This window comes from Carlito syrichta, unplaced genomic scaffold, assembly GCF_000164805.1.
Source record: "Carlito syrichta isolate Samal-C Ts95f unplaced genomic scaffold, Tarsius_syrichta-2.0.1 Scaffold126461, whole genome shotgun sequence".
NCBI classification, from domain to species: domain Eukaryota; kingdom Metazoa; phylum Chordata; class Mammalia; order Primates; family Tarsiidae; genus Carlito; species Carlito syrichta.
In genome coordinates this window covers 125,429-145,386 of record NW_007070557.1, presented here as the reverse complement: position 1 = coordinate 145,386, position 19,958 = coordinate 125,429, and the positions used below count along the sequence as shown (strand labels likewise).

General features: G+C 57.9%; 4 protein-coding genes across 10 annotated transcripts in view; 2 read left to right on the top strand and 2 right to left on the bottom strand.

Annotated features, from left to right (window-relative positions):
* Positions 1-5,950, bottom strand: part of FAM83E (family with sequence similarity 83 member E) — an 11,508-nt gene extending 5,558 nt beyond the window's left edge. The window contains exons 1-3 of the mRNA XM_021707828.1: positions 5,480-5,950; positions 3,392-3,559; positions 2,916-3,040 (exon numbers count right to left, since the gene is read on the bottom strand). Of these exons, the coding sequence (XP_021563503.1) occupies positions 2,916-3,040; positions 3,392-3,559; positions 5,480-5,950 (764 nt within the window). The remainder of the gene's footprint in view (positions 1-2,915; positions 3,041-3,391; positions 3,560-5,479) is intronic.
* SPACA4 (sperm acrosome associated 4) lies at positions 210-587 on the top strand. Its single transcript, XM_008048649.1, has one exon. It carries the CDS (start codon positions 210-212, stop codon positions 585-587), a length of 378 nt encoding a protein of 125 aa, XP_008046840.1.
* Positions 5,951-8,370: 2,420 nt separating the features above from the next.
* RPL18 (ribosomal protein L18) lies at positions 8,371-12,649 on the bottom strand. Of its 6 annotated transcripts, none has more exons than XM_008048646.2 (7): positions 12,255-12,649; positions 10,646-10,732; positions 10,256-10,363; positions 9,760-9,858; positions 9,062-9,185; positions 8,848-8,917; positions 8,371-8,511 (listed from the first exon to the last, which is right to left on the bottom strand). In XM_008048646.2, the coding sequence occupies exons 1-7, from the start codon at positions 12,255-12,257 to the stop codon at positions 8,436-8,438; spliced, it is 567 nt and encodes a 188-aa protein (XP_008046837.1). In that variant the 5' UTR covers positions 12,258-12,649; the 3' UTR covers positions 8,371-8,435. The 6 variants fall into 6 exon arrangements, with proteins under 6 accessions (XP_008046837.1, XP_021563507.1, XP_021563504.1 ...); XM_021707832.1 differs by having other exon boundaries at positions 8,371-8,483; positions 8,898-8,917; XM_021707829.1 differs by having other exon boundaries at positions 10,646-10,728; positions 12,251-12,283.
* Positions 12,455-19,958, top strand: part of SPHK2 (sphingosine kinase 2) — an 8,197-nt gene continuing 693 nt past the window's right edge. Inside the window, exons 1-7 of one of the 2 annotated variants that reach the window (XM_008048642.2) lie at positions 12,455-12,660; positions 13,618-13,769; positions 16,758-17,229; positions 18,094-18,243; positions 18,340-18,434; positions 18,527-18,642; positions 19,352-19,855. In XM_008048642.2, the coding sequence (XP_008046833.1) occupies positions 13,731-13,769; positions 16,758-17,229; positions 18,094-18,243; positions 18,340-18,434; positions 18,527-18,642; positions 19,352-19,855 (1,376 nt within the window). In that variant the 5' untranslated portion in view covers positions 12,455-12,660; positions 13,618-13,730. Of the gene's footprint in view, positions 12,661-13,213; positions 13,770-15,295; positions 15,297-16,757; positions 17,230-18,093; positions 18,244-18,339; positions 18,435-18,526; positions 18,643-19,351; positions 19,856-19,958 lie in introns of those variants that run through there. The other variant, XM_008048644.2, reaches the window with a different exon arrangement.

The following is a 19,958-nucleotide window of genomic DNA, read 5'->3' as shown; positions in this document are numbered from 1 at the left end:
TCCTGTGGGCCGCGGTCACCGACTCATCTCCGTCCCAGGGACTGGAGGGCCGCTGGGAGGGACCCAGAGCATTGCAGGGATTGAGGACCCCCAAGCGCTGACCCTGGGAGGCCAGAACGAGGAGCGAGAGTCTTGCAGGCAGGAAGAGTTCCGGGCAGCCCGGGGAATCCCAGGTCTGGCTCAGACACTGTCCCCACCGCCAGGCCGCCATGGTCCTTGGCTGGCTGCTGTTGGTGGTGACAGCTCTGTCACCGGGTGTGACGGGCGCCAAGGACTGCATCTTCTGTGAGCTGACCGACTCCACACACTGCCCTGGCACCAACATGCGCTGTGGGGACAACGAGGACTGCTTCACGGGCCACGGGGTGGCCCCGGGCACCGGCCCGATCATCAACAAAGGCTGCGTGGTGGCCACCAGCTGCGGCCGCGAGGAGCCCATCAGCTACAAGGGCGTCACCTACAGCCTGGTCACCACCTGCTGCAACGGCCCCCTGTGCAACCATGCCCCCGCAGGCCGACGGATGGCAAGGACCGCCACTGGCCTGGTGCTGGGGCTGGGCTTGCTGCTTCCTGCGCGTCCCCTGTGACCTATGGGGAGGGCAGGGCCTGGGCCTGGGCTCCCAGCTCCGCCCCTCCCCGCGCCCCACCCCTCCCCTCACTCAATGGCCAGGGCACCAGACACGTCTCGCGGCCTTGGCCTCACCCATGCTGGGGCCCTCCACCAGGAGCCTGATGCTCACAAGGTCTCCTCGGGCCTGACTGAGCTGCGGGGGACATGGTCAGTGGCTTCGCTTGTCCTGCTGTATTTTCTGGGTTCTAAGAGGCAAGCTTTTCACATCCCCATAGGAGGGTGCTTCTTCCCATGGGCGGCACCCTAGAGTGGATGAAATATGGTGGAAAAAATATATATATTATAATAATAAATGACAGCTGACATTTGTGGCATGCTTCTTTTTCGTTTTGGTTTCTGTTTGTTTTCTTGAGTCGAGGAGGTCTCACTCTGTCACCCAAGCTGGAGTGCAGTGGCATGATCATGGCCACCGTAGCCTTAACTTCAAGGGCTCAGGTGCTCCTCTGGTCTCAGTCTCCTGAGTAGCTGGGACAACAGGTGCGTGCCACCACACCTGGTAAATTTTGTGATTTTTTTTTTGTAGAGATGACGTCTTGCTACACTGCCCAGGCTGGTCTTGAACTCCTGGCCTCAAGCGATCCTCCGGCCTCAGCCTCCCAAAGTGCTGGGATAACAGGTGTGAGTCACCCCACCCTGCCTGTTTCCTTCCTCTGAATTATCTAGCTTGAACACTGTGCTTCAACTGGTCATCTGGGTGATTCTGGTGCACACACAAAGCCAGAAGCCACTGTCCTGGAGCGATGTTTCTCAGCTGGGGACTCCTGCCGCCCAGGGGCCATCTGGCAATGTCTGGAGACTTTTCTGACTGTCCTAAGTGGCAGGGAGGGGCCAGGGTGGGGGTGCGGGGTGTGTGAAGCTACCGACATCTGCCGGGCTGAGGCGGAAGACACAGCCTCGCGTCCGACAATGCGCACAACAGCCCCCCACAACAGGGAATCATCCAGCCTCAATGTGTGGGCTGGAACTGCATCAGCCCTTTCTGTAGGGGGGAAACCGAGGCACAGAGAGGTGAAGTAAGTTGCCCAAAGCCACACAGCCAGGAACTGGCAGAGGTAGGATTTGTTTTTTTTTGTTGTTTTTTTTTGTTTTTTTGTTTTGAGTTGGAGTCTCACTCTGTCGCCCAGACTGGAGTGCAGTGGCCACTCCCAGCCACTGCAGCCTCGACCTGCTGGGCTCCGGCGATCCTTCCGCCTCAGCCTTCTGAGTAGCCAGAATTACTGGCATGTGCTACCACGCCCGGCTGATTTTTGATTTATTGTAGAGATGAGGTCTCGCCAAGTTGCCCAGGCGGGTCTCGAACCCTCGGGCTCAGGCAATCCACTCACCTCGGCCTCCCAGAGGGATTACAGGCTGAGCCACCGAGCCTGGCCAGAGGTAGGATTTGAATCCAGGTTGCCTGGCCCCAGAGTCCACAACCCACTCCTCTCTCGACTGCCACAACCTTCCCCTCCTCTTCCTCTTCCCCCTCCTCTTCTGCCCTATGAGGTAGGTGCCGTTACTATTTGCCCTCTCCAGATGGGGAAACTGAGACTCAGGAAGCACCGGCCCAGTTGTCAGAGAACTAAAAAGTGGCTGAGTCAGGATGCAGGATCAGCTGGACTCCAAAGGAAGGAAAGGGGAGACATAAGCCCATCTGTGGGCCGGGCCAGGCACACACCAGCTCTCGTTTCTTCACAGCCACCCAAGGAGGCAGAGTTACCCAGGCCTGAGCTCGGATTCCAATCCACGTCCTCCTGGTTTTAAAGCCCTCCCACCCCAAACTGTGGGCACAGTTTTCCAGGTGAAAAAAACACAAGAGCCAGGCATGGTGACTCACACCTGTCATCCCAGCACTTTGGGAAGCAAAGGCAAGAGGACTGCCTGAGGCCAGGGGTTCGAGACCAGCCTGGGCAACATGGCGAGGCCTCATCTCTACAATAAATCAAAAAATGAGTCGTGTGTGGTGGCACACACCTGTGGTACCAGCTACTTGGAAGGCTGAGGTGGAAGGGTCACCTGAGCCCAGTAGGTTGAGGCTGCAGTGGCCGTGAGCGTACCACTGCACTCCTGCCTGGCGACAGAGTGAGACTCCAACTCAAAAAAAAAAGAAAAGAAAAAACACAGGAGAAAAGAGAAAGAGACTTACCCAAGGCCACTAAGCAGGCCCTGGCATCCACCAGTGGGTATTTTAGACCCATTTGACAGATGAGGAAATAGAGGCCTGGAAAGCCAGATGTCTTCTGAGCACACTGAGGGAGAGCTGGGCCCGGGACACCGGGAAGTGGGGGTAGGGTGGGGGCTGTACCTGTAGGATCCCGAGATGACCCTGTCACCGTCAAGCAGCACAAACTTCTCCCGCACCTGGCCGCTCACCTGCCGGCGCCAGCGGCTCTGGAAACTGCAGCCCCGTACGACGCGGACGTCCAGGTTCTGGTGGAGGAAGGGAGGGCACGCCCTGGCTGAGTGAGGCCCACCCCATGGATTCGGGGGCCCTCCAGACGGGTTCTGCCTGGGTGACCCCTGACTCTGTAGCTGTGTCTGTCCCAGCTTCCCCAGAGCCACTGATATGGAGCCTCGGGCGTCCCTTGGGGAGACCCCAAAGTCTGGGGCTCAGGGCCCCCTGGGAAAGTCCACCCCGGCCTTCCCCATGCTGTGGAAGTCGGCTCCCAGGGAACTCTCTCAGCAGCATCCGTCTGGATGACCCAGGACTCTATGGATGAGGCTGCCCCCTACACACCAGGGGAATGGGGTCCCACGGGCCCCTCTGGCCCAGCCTCCTACCTCTGTGGCCCAGGGGTTCACCCCCAGCTGCCGGGCCAGCGCCAGGAAGGCGGGTAGGTGCTGGCAGTCCAAAAGCAGGTAGACAGGCACCCAGCGGCGCGTGGCGGCGTCCACCAAGTCCGAGAGCAGGTCTGGGTCGGTGAAGATGTCCATGACCACGGCCACCATCTGGGGTGGGGAGGGGGATGTGGACATGGGAACGGAGCCTGGCTCAGGGGTACTGAGGGCGCAGGGGACCTGACATCCAGGACCTGGGGAAGAGGTGCTCTGGGGGCTGGGAGTTTAATGTTCAGGGGGGCTGAAGGGGAGCCCCCCACTCGACATACACCACTGCAGCCCCTTCTTGGCTGCAGTTCCCAATTGCTGGAAAATTGTCATCACAAATCTCAGGCCTCACATGGTGACTGATACCTGTAATCCCAGCACTTTGGGAGGCTGAGGTGGGAGGATTGCTTGAGGCTAGGAGTTTGAGCCCAGCCTGGGCAACATAGCAACCTCGTCTCCAAAAAATGAGCTGGGCACGGTGGTGCAGACCTGTAGTCCCAGGTACTTGGGAGGCTGAGTTAGGGGGATTGCCTACAGTGAGCCGTGATCTTACCACTGCACTGCAGCCTGGGTAACAGAGTGAGACTCAAAAACACCCAGACAAACAAACAAACAAACAAACAAATCTCATGTCTGCAACGGGGAAGGTGGCCCCTGAGCTGTGATACCACAGTGCCCAAGTGTTCCGTGGCAGCCTGCCTCCAAGGTCGGGGTGGATGTCTTTGTAGGGCACTGTGGGTAACTTCCAGGTCCTCGGGAATGTCCGGGGTGACAGAGCACGGGGCTGACCTGCTTGGCCACTGAGGAGAGCTCTGGGGACCCACCTGGAGGTGCTGAGGGCCCAGGTCTTGCAAGTAGGATGAGGTAGTGGTCACAAGCTCCTACTCACTCACCAGATGGCCTGGGTTCAAATCCCCATTTGGCCACTTACAGGCAAAAGATGGAACCACTCCATGCCTCAGTCAGTCCATCTCCTCAATGGGTATAATAGGCCCTTCCTCGCAGGGATCTCAAAAGATTATGCACATTCAGTCTTTTTTTCTCCTCCTTCTGCCTTTTCTTTCTGTTTTTCTGTTTTTGTTTTTGTTTTGAGTCAGAGTCTCACTCTATCACCCAGGCTCACAGCCACCGCAGCCTTGACCTGCTAGGCTCAGGCAATCCTTCTGCCTAAACCTTCTAAGTGACTGGGGTTACAGGTGCATGCCACCACGCCTAGTTAATATTTTTTTATATACTGTAGAGACGAGGCCTCACTATGTTGCCCAGGCTGGTCTTGAACCTCTGAGCTCAGGCAATCCTCTCACCTCGGCCTCCATAAGTACTGGGATTGCAGGCATGAGCCACCAATTCTTTTCTTTTTATTTTGAGTCAGGGTCTCACTCTGTGGCCCAAGCTGGAGTGCAGTGGCACAATCACAGCTACCGCAGCCTTGATCTGGGGGGCTCAGGTGATCCTCCCACCTCAGCTTCCCCAGTAGCTAGGACTAGAGGCACATGCCACCACGCTTGTATATTTTTTTTTAGTCCTAGAGATAGGACTCACTATGTTGCCCAGACTAGTCTCAAATTCCTGGCCTTAAGTGATCCTCCTGCCTCGGCCTCCCAAAGTGCTGGATCACAGGCATGAGCTACTGCGCCCAGACGACACATTAACCCTTGCAAAGCGCTTCTCATGGGAGCTGGGGGACACAGGCTGGGAAGCAAAGAATGGGCTTTCCAGGGGGTTCAGGGGAGACACCTAGGTCCTCCCCGCACGGAGGTTGGAGCCCCCTGGCCTGGTGATGGTGGTAGGGAGAGAAATGGAGTGGATAACTGAGAGGGCAGGGGCTCCTCATTAGGTTCAAGGTCACGGTCACCGAAGGCATCAGATCTTGGGGAGAGGGCAGGGATCCCAGGTCTGAGAGGGTGAGGATGAGGTCTGGGGTATGGACTCCCAGACTGCAGGGGTCTGGGTCCTTGGGACGTGGACTCTTGGGTCCTGGAGGGGAGCGGTGTGGACTTGCAAGTCCAGAGAGGGAAAGGGTCCAGGCATGGCAAGACCTACCTTGTGGGCGACCTGGATCTCATGGCGCACCAGTTCCTTGAGGGGCGGCTGGCCCTCTCCGGGGGGTTGGGTGTACAGCTGTGCCCGCGTGATGCCCTTCCAGGCTGAGTCCACCGGCCAGCCCAGTTGCAGGGGGGGCGCCGGCCGCTCTGACTGCCCGGGCCAGTAGGTCAAGCTGCTCCTGTCCCCATCAGCGGTGGCGCCCTCGGCTGTCCCACCAGGCTCTTGCTTGGCCACTGTCCAGTCTTCGGCGGCCGCTGCCAAGTTCCGGACCTCATCCGTGCTCAGAAAGGGCCGCAGCCCCTCGCGCTGCACACAGGCCTGGAACGCCTCTGCGCCCTTGCTCAGTAGGGCCTCCAGCGCCAGCCGCTGACCCTCGGAGTACAGAAAGCTGGGGCTGGCCTCGGTCAGCGGCAGCACCCCGGCCCCGGGCTCCACGCCGTCCAGCACTGCTAGCTGGGAGGCTGCCATTGGGCCACTCAGGTGACAGGACTGACCGCGAGAGGCTGGGTCCCTGAGGGTCTGGTCCTCTTTGGGGGACTGACCATCTGGGGGGGGTCTCCTGACAAGCAGATGCTATAGGGCCAGGGTGACCCTGCTAAAGTCCAAACGGGCTGGGCACGGTGGCTCACACTTATAACCCCAGGACTTTGGGAGGTCGAGGGAGGAGGATTGCTCGAGCCCAGGAGTTTGAGACCAGCCTGAGCAACATAGTGAGAACTTGTCACTACAAAAAAGAAAAAAAACACTTTTTAATTAAAAAAAAAAAAAGTCCTGCCAGGCACAGTGGCTCACACCTGTAATTCCAGCACTTTAGGAAGCAGAGGTGAGAGGATTGTCTGAGCCCAGGGGTTCAAGACCAGCCTAGGCAACTTGGTGAGACCTTATCTCTACAACAAATCAAAAAATTAGCTGGACGTGTTGGTGCATGCCTGTAGTTCCAGCTACTTGGAAGGCTGAGGCGAAAAGATTGCCTGAACCCAGTAGGTCAAGGCTGCAAGGGCCGTGAGCGTGCCACTGCACTCCAGCCTGGGCAACAGAGTGAGACTCCGACTCAAAAAAAAAAAAAAAAAGCCCAAATGGCTTTCTGTAGCTGTCCTTGATTCCCTACCCTGGCAATCAGACCGTTCAAATGACTGAGACCCACCCACTGCCTGCCTTCAGCTAGCACCAGGCCTGTCCCATCTCTGTCCTTCCCAGCGGCTATCTCTGCTGGTTAGGCTGACCTCCCCACAGTGCCTCTGACTGTGTGACCCACCAGCTGGCCACCTCTGCTCCACCACATGACAGCCTCCAGCCTGCTGGTCCCACGATGCCCCACCAGACCCCTTCAGCTGTCCAGAGCTTGGTCAGGCTGACCACTCACCCACCCACCCTGGCCTTTGCTGACTGCCTGATCCTGGGCAACAGGCTGTCCACCTGCCTCTGACCACTGAGATGCCTTCAGCTAATGGCACAGCAGGCCAATAGCACGACTGACCCCCTTTCGCACTGACACAAACACTGATCGCTTCCGACTGACGGCTTCAATATCTGACCGCTTGGCGGAGCAACCCCGCTGTCTCCGGCTGACTCTGCCCAGGTGATTTATTCCCGTACACAAGCGGCTCACAGCCCTTGCAGGCTGTCCACCTGAGACGACTCTCTCGGCCACCTGCTCTCAGCCCTGGAGGAACACACTTCAGCCCCTCCCCCACCCTCTGCTCCCTGGACCCTCGTACCCAGAGGCTGCTGCGGTGGAAGGTGGAGGAGTGATGTGCCCTAAAGGGGTTTCCGGTTTGTGTGAAACTGATCTCTGATCCCAACAACCCATCTAGGTTTGAGGGCCAACTAACCAGCCAGTTCCTCAGGCTGGCTGCTCGCCCCACCCCGGGGCCAGGCCTTCGGAGCACTGGCTAAGCTGACCCAGCCGGGTTTCTGCCTGAATCCTGTTGTCTCCTGACAAGCGACCAGCCACTTCTTCCTGGACAGGGGCCCCTCTACATCCTATCCGTCTTTCTCCCGAGCCCCAGTTGCCCCTTTGAGTCTCCCAAGCCGACCTCTGGCACCCTGAACCCAGGCAGTGCCTTCCTCCAGAACCCAGCAAGGCACCCTGAACCCAGGCAGTGCCTTCCTCCAGAACACAGCAAGGCACCCTGAACCCAGGCAGTGCCTTCCTCCAGAACACAGCAAGGCACCCTGCAGAGAGAAGGGGAGTCAGGCCAGGCTGCCCCGTCCCGCATCAGCCCCCACCAGTCCTGTGCCCGGGCCTCTATGGCCTCCCTCCATCGCTTGCCTTTTCAGAGGACGGTGAGCACAGGGGCCGCAGATCTCCGACTCCTACTTCTGCAGTTCTTCCAGGCCACCGCCTCATTCATCAGGCCCCAGCCTGGGATCCGGAAAACCCAGCCCCTTACGCAAACATGGGGAGGGCCATCGCAGGTCGCCGGGATCATGCACCCACAGGGCGCTTGCCAAGAAGCCAACAGCAGCCAGACTCTGGCTGCCCCGGGAAGGGGGCCGCACCCCACCTGTTCCCACGCAGTCCTTCCCTCGGCGCAGTTCCACCTGTCTGCACTTCCCTGTCCAGACCCCGCCTGCCTTCCCTAGAGCCAGCAGGTTTCAAGGAAGGGCGGGCGTGGCTAATCCAAGAAGAAAGGTGTGGAAACACCTGACATCTGGCTCAGAGAAAGGAGGAGGGGCTCCAGCCCTGGTGGGGGAGGATCCCCCAGGTTCAGGGAGGCTCAAAGCTGCTTCCAAGCCCAAGCCAGTGGCGCCTCAGAGTCCCCCTAGTTGTGGCGCAGCAGGAGGGGAGCACCCCTCCCAGAGGCTGGCCTGCACAGGGGCGGGATCCAAATGCCCAAACCAAACGTATTCTCCCCCCACACCCCCATCCCCAGTAACACACAGAGGACGGTCCGAAATCTTTTTAATGAGGGCATCCAAAATCTTTTTAATAAGAGGGCAGGATCCAGGGTTAGTTTTTGTAGCCGCGGCTGGCCCGCCGGCCTCTGGCACGCTCAAACTTCTGGCCCTTGGAGCGGACATAGGGTCTGTGGGGAGAGAGGGGAACATGAGAAGGGAATTCTCTTGCAGAGGAAGTCAGGCCCCCGAGGCAACAAATGACAGGAAGCCCACCCCAAGACTAGGAGGGTTCCCACTGAACAGAAGAGCCTGAGTAACATGCCGGCCCCAAGCCCCCCCAAGAGCCTACATTTTGAATATTATCTGATGGGGAGCTCAACACCGTGGAAAACACAGCTTTAAGCTGATTTCTGAACAAGAAGTGGGCAACACAAGGCAGTTGGGCCTTCTAGGTGGCCCAAGGCCGCATGGTGCGAGCCACAGGAGCAGCAGCAAAACCTGGCAGAGCCCTGGCAGATACTCACTTGGTGTGGCTGTGCGGGGTTCCCGGGGCCTTGCCAAAATGCCTGTACACCTCCCGGCCCTTGCGAGGACCTGGGGAGGAAAAAGGTCAAGCGAACCAATCTGACAGGGACTAGGCATGTGGCTTCTGCCTCCCAGACCCTCTGGGAAAGGCTGCCAGCAGTTGACACCCAGCTCACTCCAGCACCCCTGATGGAGCCACTAAGCATCACTCACCAGAGAGCAGGACAGTGCCGTGGCCCTTGGGGGAGTCCAGGGCCAGCTGGTCGAAGGTGAGGATCTTGCCCCCCGCCTTGAGGATGCGGCTGCGGGCCCGGCTGCTCACCCGCAGTGCACATACCTGGGGAAGATCGGGAGGATCAAAGCAACTGCGTGGCCACCCATGGGCCGCTGCAACTTACCACTCACTGCCTTGGCCCAAAGGGCCCAGCGTTTTGCCAGGCCTAATGATTAACACGGTCATCTATTCTAAGTTGGCAGCAACGGCCCAACTCTTTAGCTCTAAAAGCTCCTTTAAGACCACACGCTCCCCTTGACCTGGCACTTCCCAGCCTCCAGAATCGTAAGAAATTCCTTTACAAATTAAAAGAAAAAGACCACATGCTATGTGTTATCTGGTAAAAGGAAACTGGGGCAAAAAGACCGAGGACTTGTCCAGAGCTGACAAAGAAACCTAGAGTTAAGACCAGGGTGACCGGCTCAAAAGCCTGCGCCGTCAAGTTTACTACAAGGCCGGAGAAGGGGCTTGGCCCGGGACCCAGTCAATGCCAGTGATGACCTACATCCATGCCTAAAAGCCACCAGACAGGCATGAGGCAAAAGAGGCTGGGACGGACCATGAACCACGTCACGGCAAGGACCCAAGCCGTGCCTACAGGACACCCGCCCTAGGCCTTGACCTCCCACCCACTCACCTTCAGTTTGGGCACCTCCTGAATCCGCACATCATCTGTGATGGTCCCCACAACCACCGCCGTCTTGTTTTCCCGGCCAGGAAGCTTCATCTTCCGGATCTAGGTGGGGGGCGAGGCACATCATAAGTCCTTCTGGCATTTAAACCCAATTCCTTGCCTCAGGCACCCCCAGGACCAGGACGGCCACAACAGGCCACCTCAGGTCCAGCTCAGGACACCTCCAGAAGGAAGATGCAGGCACAGAACAAGCAAGAGATCTCTCCAAGCGAGGGCTTTTGCCACACAGAACTCGTGTTCTGACCTGAGAACCCGAAGCCTCAGGACAGCATCACCAAGCCACTGGCACAGCCCTACGCCCCAGCCCACCAGGTATGAGGCCCAGAAACTAGGCCAGCGACCCACACACCTCAGTTTCAGCCAAGGGCTAGAGCCACCACGGGCAGACAGGACCCCAGGGGTCTCCAGGTCCACTGTGCTCCCTGGACCAGTCACTCACCATCCGGGAAAGGGACAGAGGTGGCCGGTTGCTGCGACTCATAAACAACCTCTTCAGTACAACCTGGTTGAAGGTGGAGTTGGTTCTTCTGGCCAGAAACCTGTACAGCTGAGGGGCGAGAAGCCTGAGAACCTGGGACAGCCTCTCCCCAGCTTTCTAATGATGGCTTGGCCTGGGATTCCTATGGCTCTCCCCACCTTCCACCGGACTCAGGGAGAGCAGGCAGAGGACCCAGAACCTGCCCCCACCCCGCACCTCTTACCAGAGGCTAAAACCACAGAAGCTCTGGGATAGGCCCAGGGATGGGACCTGGTACCAGCACTTGATGAAAGACCTAAAAGCCACGGATCTGGAGCACTCCTACCCGGAGATCCCAGGCCTTGACCTCACCTTGACCAACAGCCTCAGGTAAATGTCCTGGCTCTTGGGTTCTTTGCGCCGAACCTTTCGGTCCTTGTTGTGGCGGATGTCGACTCCCTGTGTGGGTGAAGAAATGACTATGAACCCAATTCTGAACCTGGCTAGTTACCCCACAAACATTCTCAATTGTTCCGAGACTGAGCTGGGTGCCAGGCTCTGGACACACCAGCTCAAATCCTAGCCCCACCACTGGGAGACCCCAGAGCTGCCGCTGATGCCCCCTTAAAAGAGGGCTACATAGAAAGTTTTAGCAAACGGCACTGAGTGTCTCCACACCTTAACACAGCAACCATGTGAACTTAATACACACATTGTATTTTACAAAGATACAGTACTAAGTTCTCAAAACAGGCCTTCATACCTTTATGGCATTAAAACCAAGGGCAGCTGGGCGCAGTGGCTCATGCCGGTAAACCCAGCACTTTGGGAAGCAAAGCAACGTCACAAGGCAGACAGAGATCTGAGACTCGGATGCCCGCCTGGCCCCCAAACCCAGTCATTTGATTACCCACACTCCCCGACCCCAACCAGAGAGCGTCAGGTCACCGTAAACCCAGCACTTTGGGAGGCGGAGGCGAGAGGACTGCCTGTGCCCAGGGGTTTGAAACCGGCCTGGGCAACTTGGTGAGATCTCATCTTTACAATAAGTCAAAAAATTAGTCAGACGTGGTGGTGTGCGCCTGTGGTTCCAGCTACTTGGAAGACTAAGGCAGAAGAATCGCCTGAGACCAGGAGGTCGAGGCTGCGGTGGTTGTGAGTGTGCCACTGCACTCCAGTCTGGGCGACAGAGTGAGACTTCAATCAAACAAACAAACAAACAACGGCAACAATAATGACAACGGATTTTTATCAAAAACATACTAATACTACTAGGATGACCTCACATGCAGTTATCCCCTTCCTTCACTCAGTTGGCCAATCCTACAAGGTCCTTTAAAGCTAAGAAAACCGAGGAAAGTCCAGGATTTACACCACAACCCCTCCTGCTTTTCTGAACGAATGTTCTTCAAACCGTCTTAGTATTAATACCTTGCATTTATGCAGCCCTTATTTTGCCACGATCACTTCCTATGAACTACTTCTTCTCTAACCCAGAAGCCTCTGAGATGTATGACTCCAACCCCAACGAAAAGACACGACACGGGAACCAGGCCCGGAAAGCAACGTCACAAGGCAGACAGAGATCTGAGACTCGGATGCCCGCCTGGCCCCCAAACCCGGTCATTTGATTACCCACACTCCCCGACCCAGACCAGAGAGCGTCAGGTCACGGTAGACTCGGCAAAGGCCCGACTCCTAACTCCGCCGATGCCCCTTGTGACCCCAGGCATATCAGGTAGCCTCCCGGTACCTCAATTCGGTCAACTATTTAATGAGAACGACAACAGAGGGATACAGGAGAGACCGGAGGCTATGACCCAACGCCGATCTCCGCGCCGCTAGACTGGTCCCTCCTGTCTCAGGAGTTGCCTCCTCCGGGCACCCGCAGAAGCCCTGCCTCCCCCCAGCAGGCCCCCAGCCCGAGACCGGGACGGATGGCGGCGGATGGTAAAGCCCCGAACGCAGAAAACGCGCTCACCATGATGGCGCCTCCTCCTCAGCCAGGTCCGGAAAGGGAGAAGGGTGCCGGAGTGGGCGGGGAAAGACGCCAGTGAGTGGCGCTGCCGTGACGTCACAAGGGTGCGACGCGACGCTCTACCACGGTCCGGGCTTCTCTGTGGCGAGTCGGAGGACTGGCTAGATGGACGATATCAACAGGGCGAAGAAATAACCAAAGAGGAACAAGCGCAACGTCAAAGAGGAAAGGGCCAGCCCGTCGGGAGCCTCTCTAGCCCTACCCTGTTCTCTATCATTTTCCGGAAGAAGGACTCTGGTTGCGAGAGAGATGCGCGGAGCTAAGAGGACGCGTTTCACGGTGACGCTCTGGCCCGACGCCGACGGCCTCTCAGTGGCTCCTGGAGGACCCGGCAGGCCGATTGTTGGAGGTGAGGAGGCGGAGCTGGCGGGTTAGTTGAGGCCTCTTGGAATCTGACCCAACGCTTCGGGCGTGTTTCCGTACCAGGTTCACCTCTGCCTTATCTCGCGCTGCACTTCCTAGGCGCAGCCGCAGCTTGGGAAGTCCTACTTGAGGTGTAACCTGAGGTTTTCTTGCTGCAGCTCAATCTATAGCACCCTGCATTCCGACCTTTTTGGTTCAGCTTCTCCCTCTGTCCCCACATGGCCTTTCCCTGACCCCTCGTCAACCTCTGTCACCGGTGGGCTTCTTTTTCCAGCCAGAGAGGTTCAACTGACCCTGCAGTTTCCTTGAGAGGGATGGGCACGGTACTGGAGCTCCAAGAAGACACATTGAGACCCTTGCTTGGGGGCAGGGTGGAGACGGGTGATGGGCACAAATCTCCTGAAAGAGAAAGGAAGAGAGACCTAAGGGGGGGGGGAGACAGAGCTTCAGAGGGAAGGAAGATTGAGGACCCGGCGGGTGGGGGTGGAGGAAATGGAAGCGTCGGGGTAGGAAGGAGACCCAGGGCGGAGCAGAGACGTAGTAAGATGGGCAGGTGGAGCCTTGCAAGGCTTTAACCAAATTTAAATCCTGGCTCTGCTACTTAATAACGGTGCGACCCTGGGCAAGCCACTTAACCTCTTTGGGCCTTATTTTTCCTTATCTACAAAAAGGGAATGATAACAGGCCTGGCACACAGGAATTTTTCCAGGATTACATAAGTTAATAAAATTGCTTAGGTCAGCGCTTTGCACATAACAAGTGCTCAATACAAATTGGCCCTCACTCTTATTGTTAGCACTTAGTGGGTGCAACCAGATAGACTGGGTAGGGCAGTAATGAAACTGACCTGTCTATTTTTTCCTTTCTCAGGGAGGCACCTGCCTCTTGGGCCTCAGGCACACTGAGCCTGCTAGGGCCTCCTGCAGTCGGCTCTCCTCCACAGAGCCAAAGGCCAGGCCTGGACCGTGAGGCCGGACTCCTATCCCATACTACCCTCCCATGGCCTAAGATCCAGGCCCAGGGTCTTGTTGCTGTTACAGAGCAGAGGGCCGGCAGATGAATGGACACCTTGAAGCACCCGAGCAGCGGGACCAGGTAAGGGCCCATCTGAAAGCCAAGATCATCACGCTGTGGGAACACACCACCGGAGGTCCTTCCGTCAGTGATCTCAGACCTCCCAGGCAGGCGACTGTGAATAGCTTTCCCCTCATTTCCCAGACAGGGCAGCTGAGGCTAAGAATTCAGGGACTTCCCAGAGGTCACACAGCAAGTCTGTGTGAGCTGGAGGCCCTGTTCTGTTCTTTCTCCTCCTTCCTGTCCCATCCTTCGTCTCTGTGTTTGAGTCTCTGCCTTTCTTTCTTCTGGGGCCCCAAGCTCAGGTGCTGTGTTCCCCTGTCTCTTGGTCTTACTGAGTTTCTGTCCCCCTTTCTGCGTCATTCCTTGGCACATATTATCTGGCGCTGTTGCTGCTGTGGGCTGGATGGAAAGGGATCCGGGGATGGAAAGGTACATTGTTTGGCAATAAGGAAAGCTCTTCCTACACTTGTCCCTTTATAGCGAGCTCTGTCCCTGCCTCCTTCTGCGTATGTCTTTCCCTCTCTGCAATTCTACCTGTTTCTAGGTCTCCTGGTATCTTCTTGCCCTGCTTTCTTTCCATTTCATCCTGTCTTAGCCTCTGTGTGTCTCTCAGCATCTTCACTTTCTGTCTGCCTTGGTCTCAGGTCCTCTCAGCTTCTGGCCTTCCGATATTCTCCCTTCCCTCACCCCTGACCTAGAAGTCTCTCTCAGGTACTGTCCCATCTCTCTCTTTGTGTCTCTGCCCTGCCATATGACTGGGTCATTCACTGGACAGATGTTTATCTCATGCTGCCTCACTCTAGTTTGAGCCCATGGTAAATAATTTGTGAATTAATGAGCCTCTCCTCCCTGGTTTTCATTCCAGAAGTGTCTGTCATTTCCTGGGCTTTCTTGGGTCCTTTCCTTGCACATTCTCAATCTCCCTGTTTTGGTCTCTTTGTTTATATCTCTGTTTTTCTCTGTGTCACTCTGACTCTGTAACTATCTGAAGCACAACCATCTCTCCCCACTCTCCCTCTCCCCTCAACTCTCTTATTGCCTCTGGTCTTTCTTCTCTGGGTCTGTGCTGTGCTCTGTGCCTGGGTCTCTATCTTTTACTAACTCTCCTTGCATGTCTCTGGGCCTTTGTTACATATATTTGAGTCTCTGTCTCCGCTACCAAACTACCTCCCCCACGCCCCTTTTCGTTCTGGAATTCAATGGATGGGACAGGCCCACTTGCCCTCAGCAAAGATGGCGACAGAGGCGCTGCCTACGGGGCCGCGGCGCCGCCTCTGCTGCGCGTTTGCCCTCACTTACGATGGCGGCCGGGCTCTCGAAAGGCGATGCCCCGCCCCGTTCTCGGGCCGTCCCGCGGCCGGCCCCTGCGCCAAGCTCGCGAGTTGGCTGGCCCCGCCCCTCGCGCCCTCTCATTGGTGCGACTCAGGCCAGTCGTGCGGCCATTGGCTGAGCGGATGCACACCCTCCCCCCACCCCTAGGTCTGATGGGGGCGGTTGGTGCTGACTTGAGGGGCCGCCTGGAGGAGCACCCGGCGTGTGAGGAGGGTGCGGGGGTCGGGGCAGGGCCCAGAGTCTGGGGGACTGAAGGACAAGAGGAGCAGAGACGCAGGCCCGGGATTGGGGGTCCGCGGTGGGGGATGGACGTGGAAAAGCCGGACCGGGACTAAGGGATCCGGGGATGGAAAGCCAGGCCTGGGACTGGGCTCCGGAAACAGAGTGGGGATGGCGGCTCGGGGCCGAGGGACCTGGGGATGGAGACTCGGGCCTGTGGCTTGGGGACCAATGGATGGAGACCCAGGCCCGGGACTGGAGGGCATCTGTGGCTCCGAGCTTGAGCCGGACTTGAGGATCCCATGAGGGGGCCAGTGCAGCTTTGGGGGTGAGGCAGACACCCTGGGCCCGAGGGAGCTGCCCAGGGCAGGAGGGCAGAGGTAGCTCCTGAGGGTGAGTCCAGAGACGGGGGTGTGTCCTGCCGCTCTGGGCCTGGGCAAGGTGACGGGCAGGACTGGCAGGTGGTGGGCGGGGCAGTGAGGAACAAAGGTGAGCAGAGAGGAGGAGGACGAGGAGGCAGAAGCTGGGCAGAGAGCAAGGGGAGGGCCTCTGGGGAAGGGACCTCAGTCCCGGCTCCCACCCCCTCCCCGGAGAGCAGGCGGCCAGACACCCAGGTCAGTGCTCGGGGACCAGCTCTTGGCCCCTGCCTTTTGCAGGTGCCCGCATGTGGCTCCTCTCAGACCCCTTAGTCCCCCTGTGTCACACCCGTTCCTCCAGCTATCCACGTGCCTGCCTCCTGTCTCTCTCCTGTCTGCTCTTCTAACTCTGCCTGTTGCTGTTACTGTTACTCTCCTCTCTACTTTTCATCAAGTTTCAACTCACTGACGCTGTTTGTCTTCTGCAGTGTTTCTCTGGCTCTCAGTCCTTCTTGCTCTATTGTTTGTGCCTGAGTGTTTCCTTTATTACTCTTGCACCTGGAGATGACTCTGCATGGGGGGTGTCTTTCTCAATCTGTGTGTGTCTGTATATGTCGGTGTGTCTACAATCCGATCTCCTCCTATGCCTTGTTTTTCCTCAAAGTCTTTATCACTATATATATCACCCAACACACTGTATAATTTACTCCTTTATCTTGCTTTTTCCGTTTTCTGCTTAGAACACAAACCCCAAGAAGGCAGGGAATCTGTTCCTGTTTGGTTCCCTGCTGAGTTTGCTGGGCCTGGCACCATGGTCAGCAGCTAGAGGAGACTGAGTAATTCTCTAGGGAATATGTGGATGGGTGTTTGCATGCCTGGGTCTCTGGGCCTTTCAGGATGCTGGCCTCTCTGCCCAGCTGACTTCTGCCCCACATCCTCAAGGGCTCTCCACGCTTGTCTGAGCCTGTCTGTCTCTGGTGCTCCTGTCTCACCTGCCACCGCCCCTCGTCGTCTCCTCCTGTCCACAAGCCCTGCCCCTCCCTCCACCTGCCATGGGGTCTTAGACTCTGACTCCCACCCTCCTCCTCTCTTCTCACAGAGGCCGGACCAGGAGCTGACCGGGAGCTGGGGCCACGGGCCTAGGAGCACCCTGGACAGGGCTGAGGCCATGGCCCCGCCACCACCGCCCCTGGCTGCCAGCACCCCGCTCCTACACGGCGAGTTTGGCTCCTACCCAGCCCGTGGCCCACGCTTCGCTCTCACCCTCACATCGCAAGCCCTGCACATACAGCGGTTGCGCCCCAAACCTGATGCCAGGCCCCGGGGTGGCCTGGTCCCGCTGGCTGAGGTCTCAGGCTGCTGCACCCTGCGAAGCCGCAGCCCCTCAGACTCTGCAGCCTATTTCTGCATCTACACCTACCCTCGGGGCCGGCGCGGGGGCCGGCGCAGAGCCACCCGCACCTTCCGTGCAGATGGGGCAGCCACCTACGAGGAGAACCGTGCTGAGGCCCAGCGCTGGGCCACGGCCCTCACGTGCCTGCTCCGAGGACTGCCGCTGCCTGGGGATGGGGGTGAGGCGCTGGGCAGCCACTCCGTCCTAGGGCCACCTTGGTGTCTCTGCAGAACTTCCTCCGTGGGCATCTCTGTCTCTGTTTTTCTGTGTGTCTGTCTTTGTGATGTGTCTTTCTGGGTCCATCGAAAGAGTGATACACAGACAGGGCTGGGCTGCAGAAGGAACAAAAAAAACATAGAGAACAAAGATTTACATCTGCTGCTCTCTTGCTAGCTTTCCGTCTCTGTCCCTACCCCCTTCCGTGGGTCTTGACCACAGGTGAGTCAGAGGCTCCTGGGCTGGGGAGCAGCAGACTGACACATGACCAGCCACCACCCAGAGTGATATGTGCCAACAGAGGTCTTCCTGGGTCAACCCAGGAGCCCAAAGGTGGCATCTCACCCAGCCTGTGCAGTGTCAGAGGTTACTTTTGGGCAGAGTCCCAGTCCCGACAGGGTCCTCAATTGGTGCAGGAAGGCAGAGCTTCGAGACTCCCCATCCGGTGAGCATTCCTTGGTCCAACAGTCATGCTGGCTGATTGGGGACTCTACTGGATGGTGACAGTGAGGGAGCCTGCACAGTGGAGTAACTTGATCCCAGGTAGCAGGTGCTCAGGATGAGGAAAGTGGGAACCGCAGCTCCCACACGTGGGTCCAAAGGGCACTTGGTTTCACATCCAAGCTCTGCCTTTGTGTCAACACCTGGGAGGTGGAGCAGGGCGGCATACCTGGGCTTGGTCAGTGAGGGCTGGGAGCAGAAATCTCCCTGCAGGCTCCAGGTACCGGCCCTGCCCCAGTTCTGCAGGGGGCTGTTAGAAAGGACTGTTCCCAGGGTGAGGGCCCTGGGTCTCTGGCCTGTCTCTGACCCTGCCCTCTCTCTGCAGAGATCACCCCTGAGCTTCTGCCACGGCCGCCCCGGCTGCTCCTATTGGTCAATCCCTTTGGGGGGCGGGGCCTGGCCTGGCAGTGGTGTAAGAACCACGTGCTACCCATGATCTCGGAAGCCGGGTTGTCCTTCAACCTCATCCAGACAGGTAAGGTTGAGCCAGGATAGGAGGTGGGGGTGAAGGCTGGGATTCCTGGGTCCCGGGGTGGGACAGCCTGTCTAACCACCTGGTTTCCCACTTTAGAACGACAGAACCATGCCCGGGAGCTGGTGCAGGGGCTGAGCCTGAGTGAGTGGGACGGCATTGTCACGGTCTCAGGAGATGGGCTGCTCTATGAGGTAGGGCAGGAGCACCCTGCCCCTGGTCCCGGGCCCTGGGGGACTGCAGAGGCTGGGACCAGCTCCCAGGTATTGGGTCTCCCACCCTTCAGGTGCTGAACGGGCTCCTGGATCGTCCAGACTGGGAGGAAGCTGTGAAGATGCCCGTGGGCATCCTCCCCTGTGGCTCAGGCAATGCGCTGGCCGGAGCAGTGAACCAGCATGGGGGGTAGGTTGGGCGCTCCCACTGGGGAGGTTGAGGATACCATGAGGGGACGGGCCCCTGTTCTCCCCCTCAGCCATAACCACTGTTGGTCAAGTAAATCAGTCCAGCTGTGGGATACCCCGTCCCCACTCCTGGACATTTTTACCTGCCTCATTCCCAGCTGTATCCCCAGAGCTTAGAACTGTGCCTGGTACAGAAGGCATTCAATTAATGCTTGTTAGAACTGACAAGGAGCTGGGCACAGTGGCTCACGCCTGTGATCCCAGCACTTTAGGAGGCAGAGGTGAGAGGATTGCCTGAGCCCAGGGCTTTGAGACTAGCCTGGGCAACTTGGCAAGATTTTTGATAAAAATCAACTTTTGGTAAAAAAATCAAAATTAGGTGAGCATTGTGCATGCCTGTAGTTCTAGCTACTTGGAAGGCTGAGGCGGAAGGATTGCCAGAGCCCAGCAGGTCGAGGCTGCAGTGGCCGGGAGCGGCCACTGCACTCCAGTCTGGGCGATGGAGTGAAACTCTGACTTAAAAAAAAAACTGACAGGGAACCTGGCCCAGTAAGAAGAGTCTGTCTGGAGGTGGCCACATGGCTGCTACTGGCTCAGAGCCTGGCCTCCTTGGCCTCGGTGCCGCCTGGTGCCCAGCCCTGAGTCTCTCATCTCTCACCCAAGCCCATTTGCTCTTTCCCCCGTGTGTCCATCCACCTCTGGCTGTGAAGGTTTGAGCCGGCCCTGGGCCTCGACCTGCTGCTCAACTGTTCATTGCTGCTGTGCCGGGGTGGCGGCCACCCGCTGGACCTGCTCTCAGTGACACTGGCCTCAGGCTCCCGCTGTTTCTCCTTCCTGTCTGTGGCCTGGGGCTTCGTGTCTGACGTGGACATCCAGAGTGAGCGCTTCAGGGCCCTAGGCAGCGCCCGCTTCACGCTGGGCACAGTACTGGGCCTCGCCTCACTGCACACCTACCGCGGACGTCTCTCCTACCTCCCTGCCACTATGGAGCCTGCCTCGCCCACCCCTGCCCATGGGCTGCCCCGTGCCAAGTCAGAGCTGACCCTGACTCCAGACCCAGCCCCACCCATGGCCCACTCGCCCCTGCATCGCTCAGTGTCTGACCTGCCCCTACCTTTGCCTCAGCCTTCCCTGGCCTCCCCTGGCTCGCCTGAACCCCTTCCCAACCTGTCCCTCAACGGAGGGTGCCCCGAGCTGGCCAGGGACTGGGGTGGTCCTAACCAGAAACATGAAAGACCTTTACAATGAAAACTACAAAACACTGCTCCAAGAAATCAAAGATGACACAAGCAAATGGAAAAATATTCATGGATTGGA

Bases quoted from the DNA above. Each gene is read 5' to 3' on its own strand.
- SPACA4 (XM_008048649.1), top strand. From the start codon at position 210: ATGGTCCTTGGCTGGCTGCTGTTGGTGGTGACAGCTCTGTCACCGGGT.
- RPL18 (XM_008048646.2), bottom strand. The intron at 10,364-10,645 runs GTGAGGTCAAGG...CTCGCCCCTCAG, and splicing joins ACCTGAGGCTGTTGGTCAAG to CTGTACAGGTTTCTGGCCAG. The intron at 8,512-8,847 runs GTGAGTATCTGC...CTCTCCCCACAG, and splicing joins ACCCCGCACAGCCACACCAA to ACCCTATGTCCGCTCCAAGG.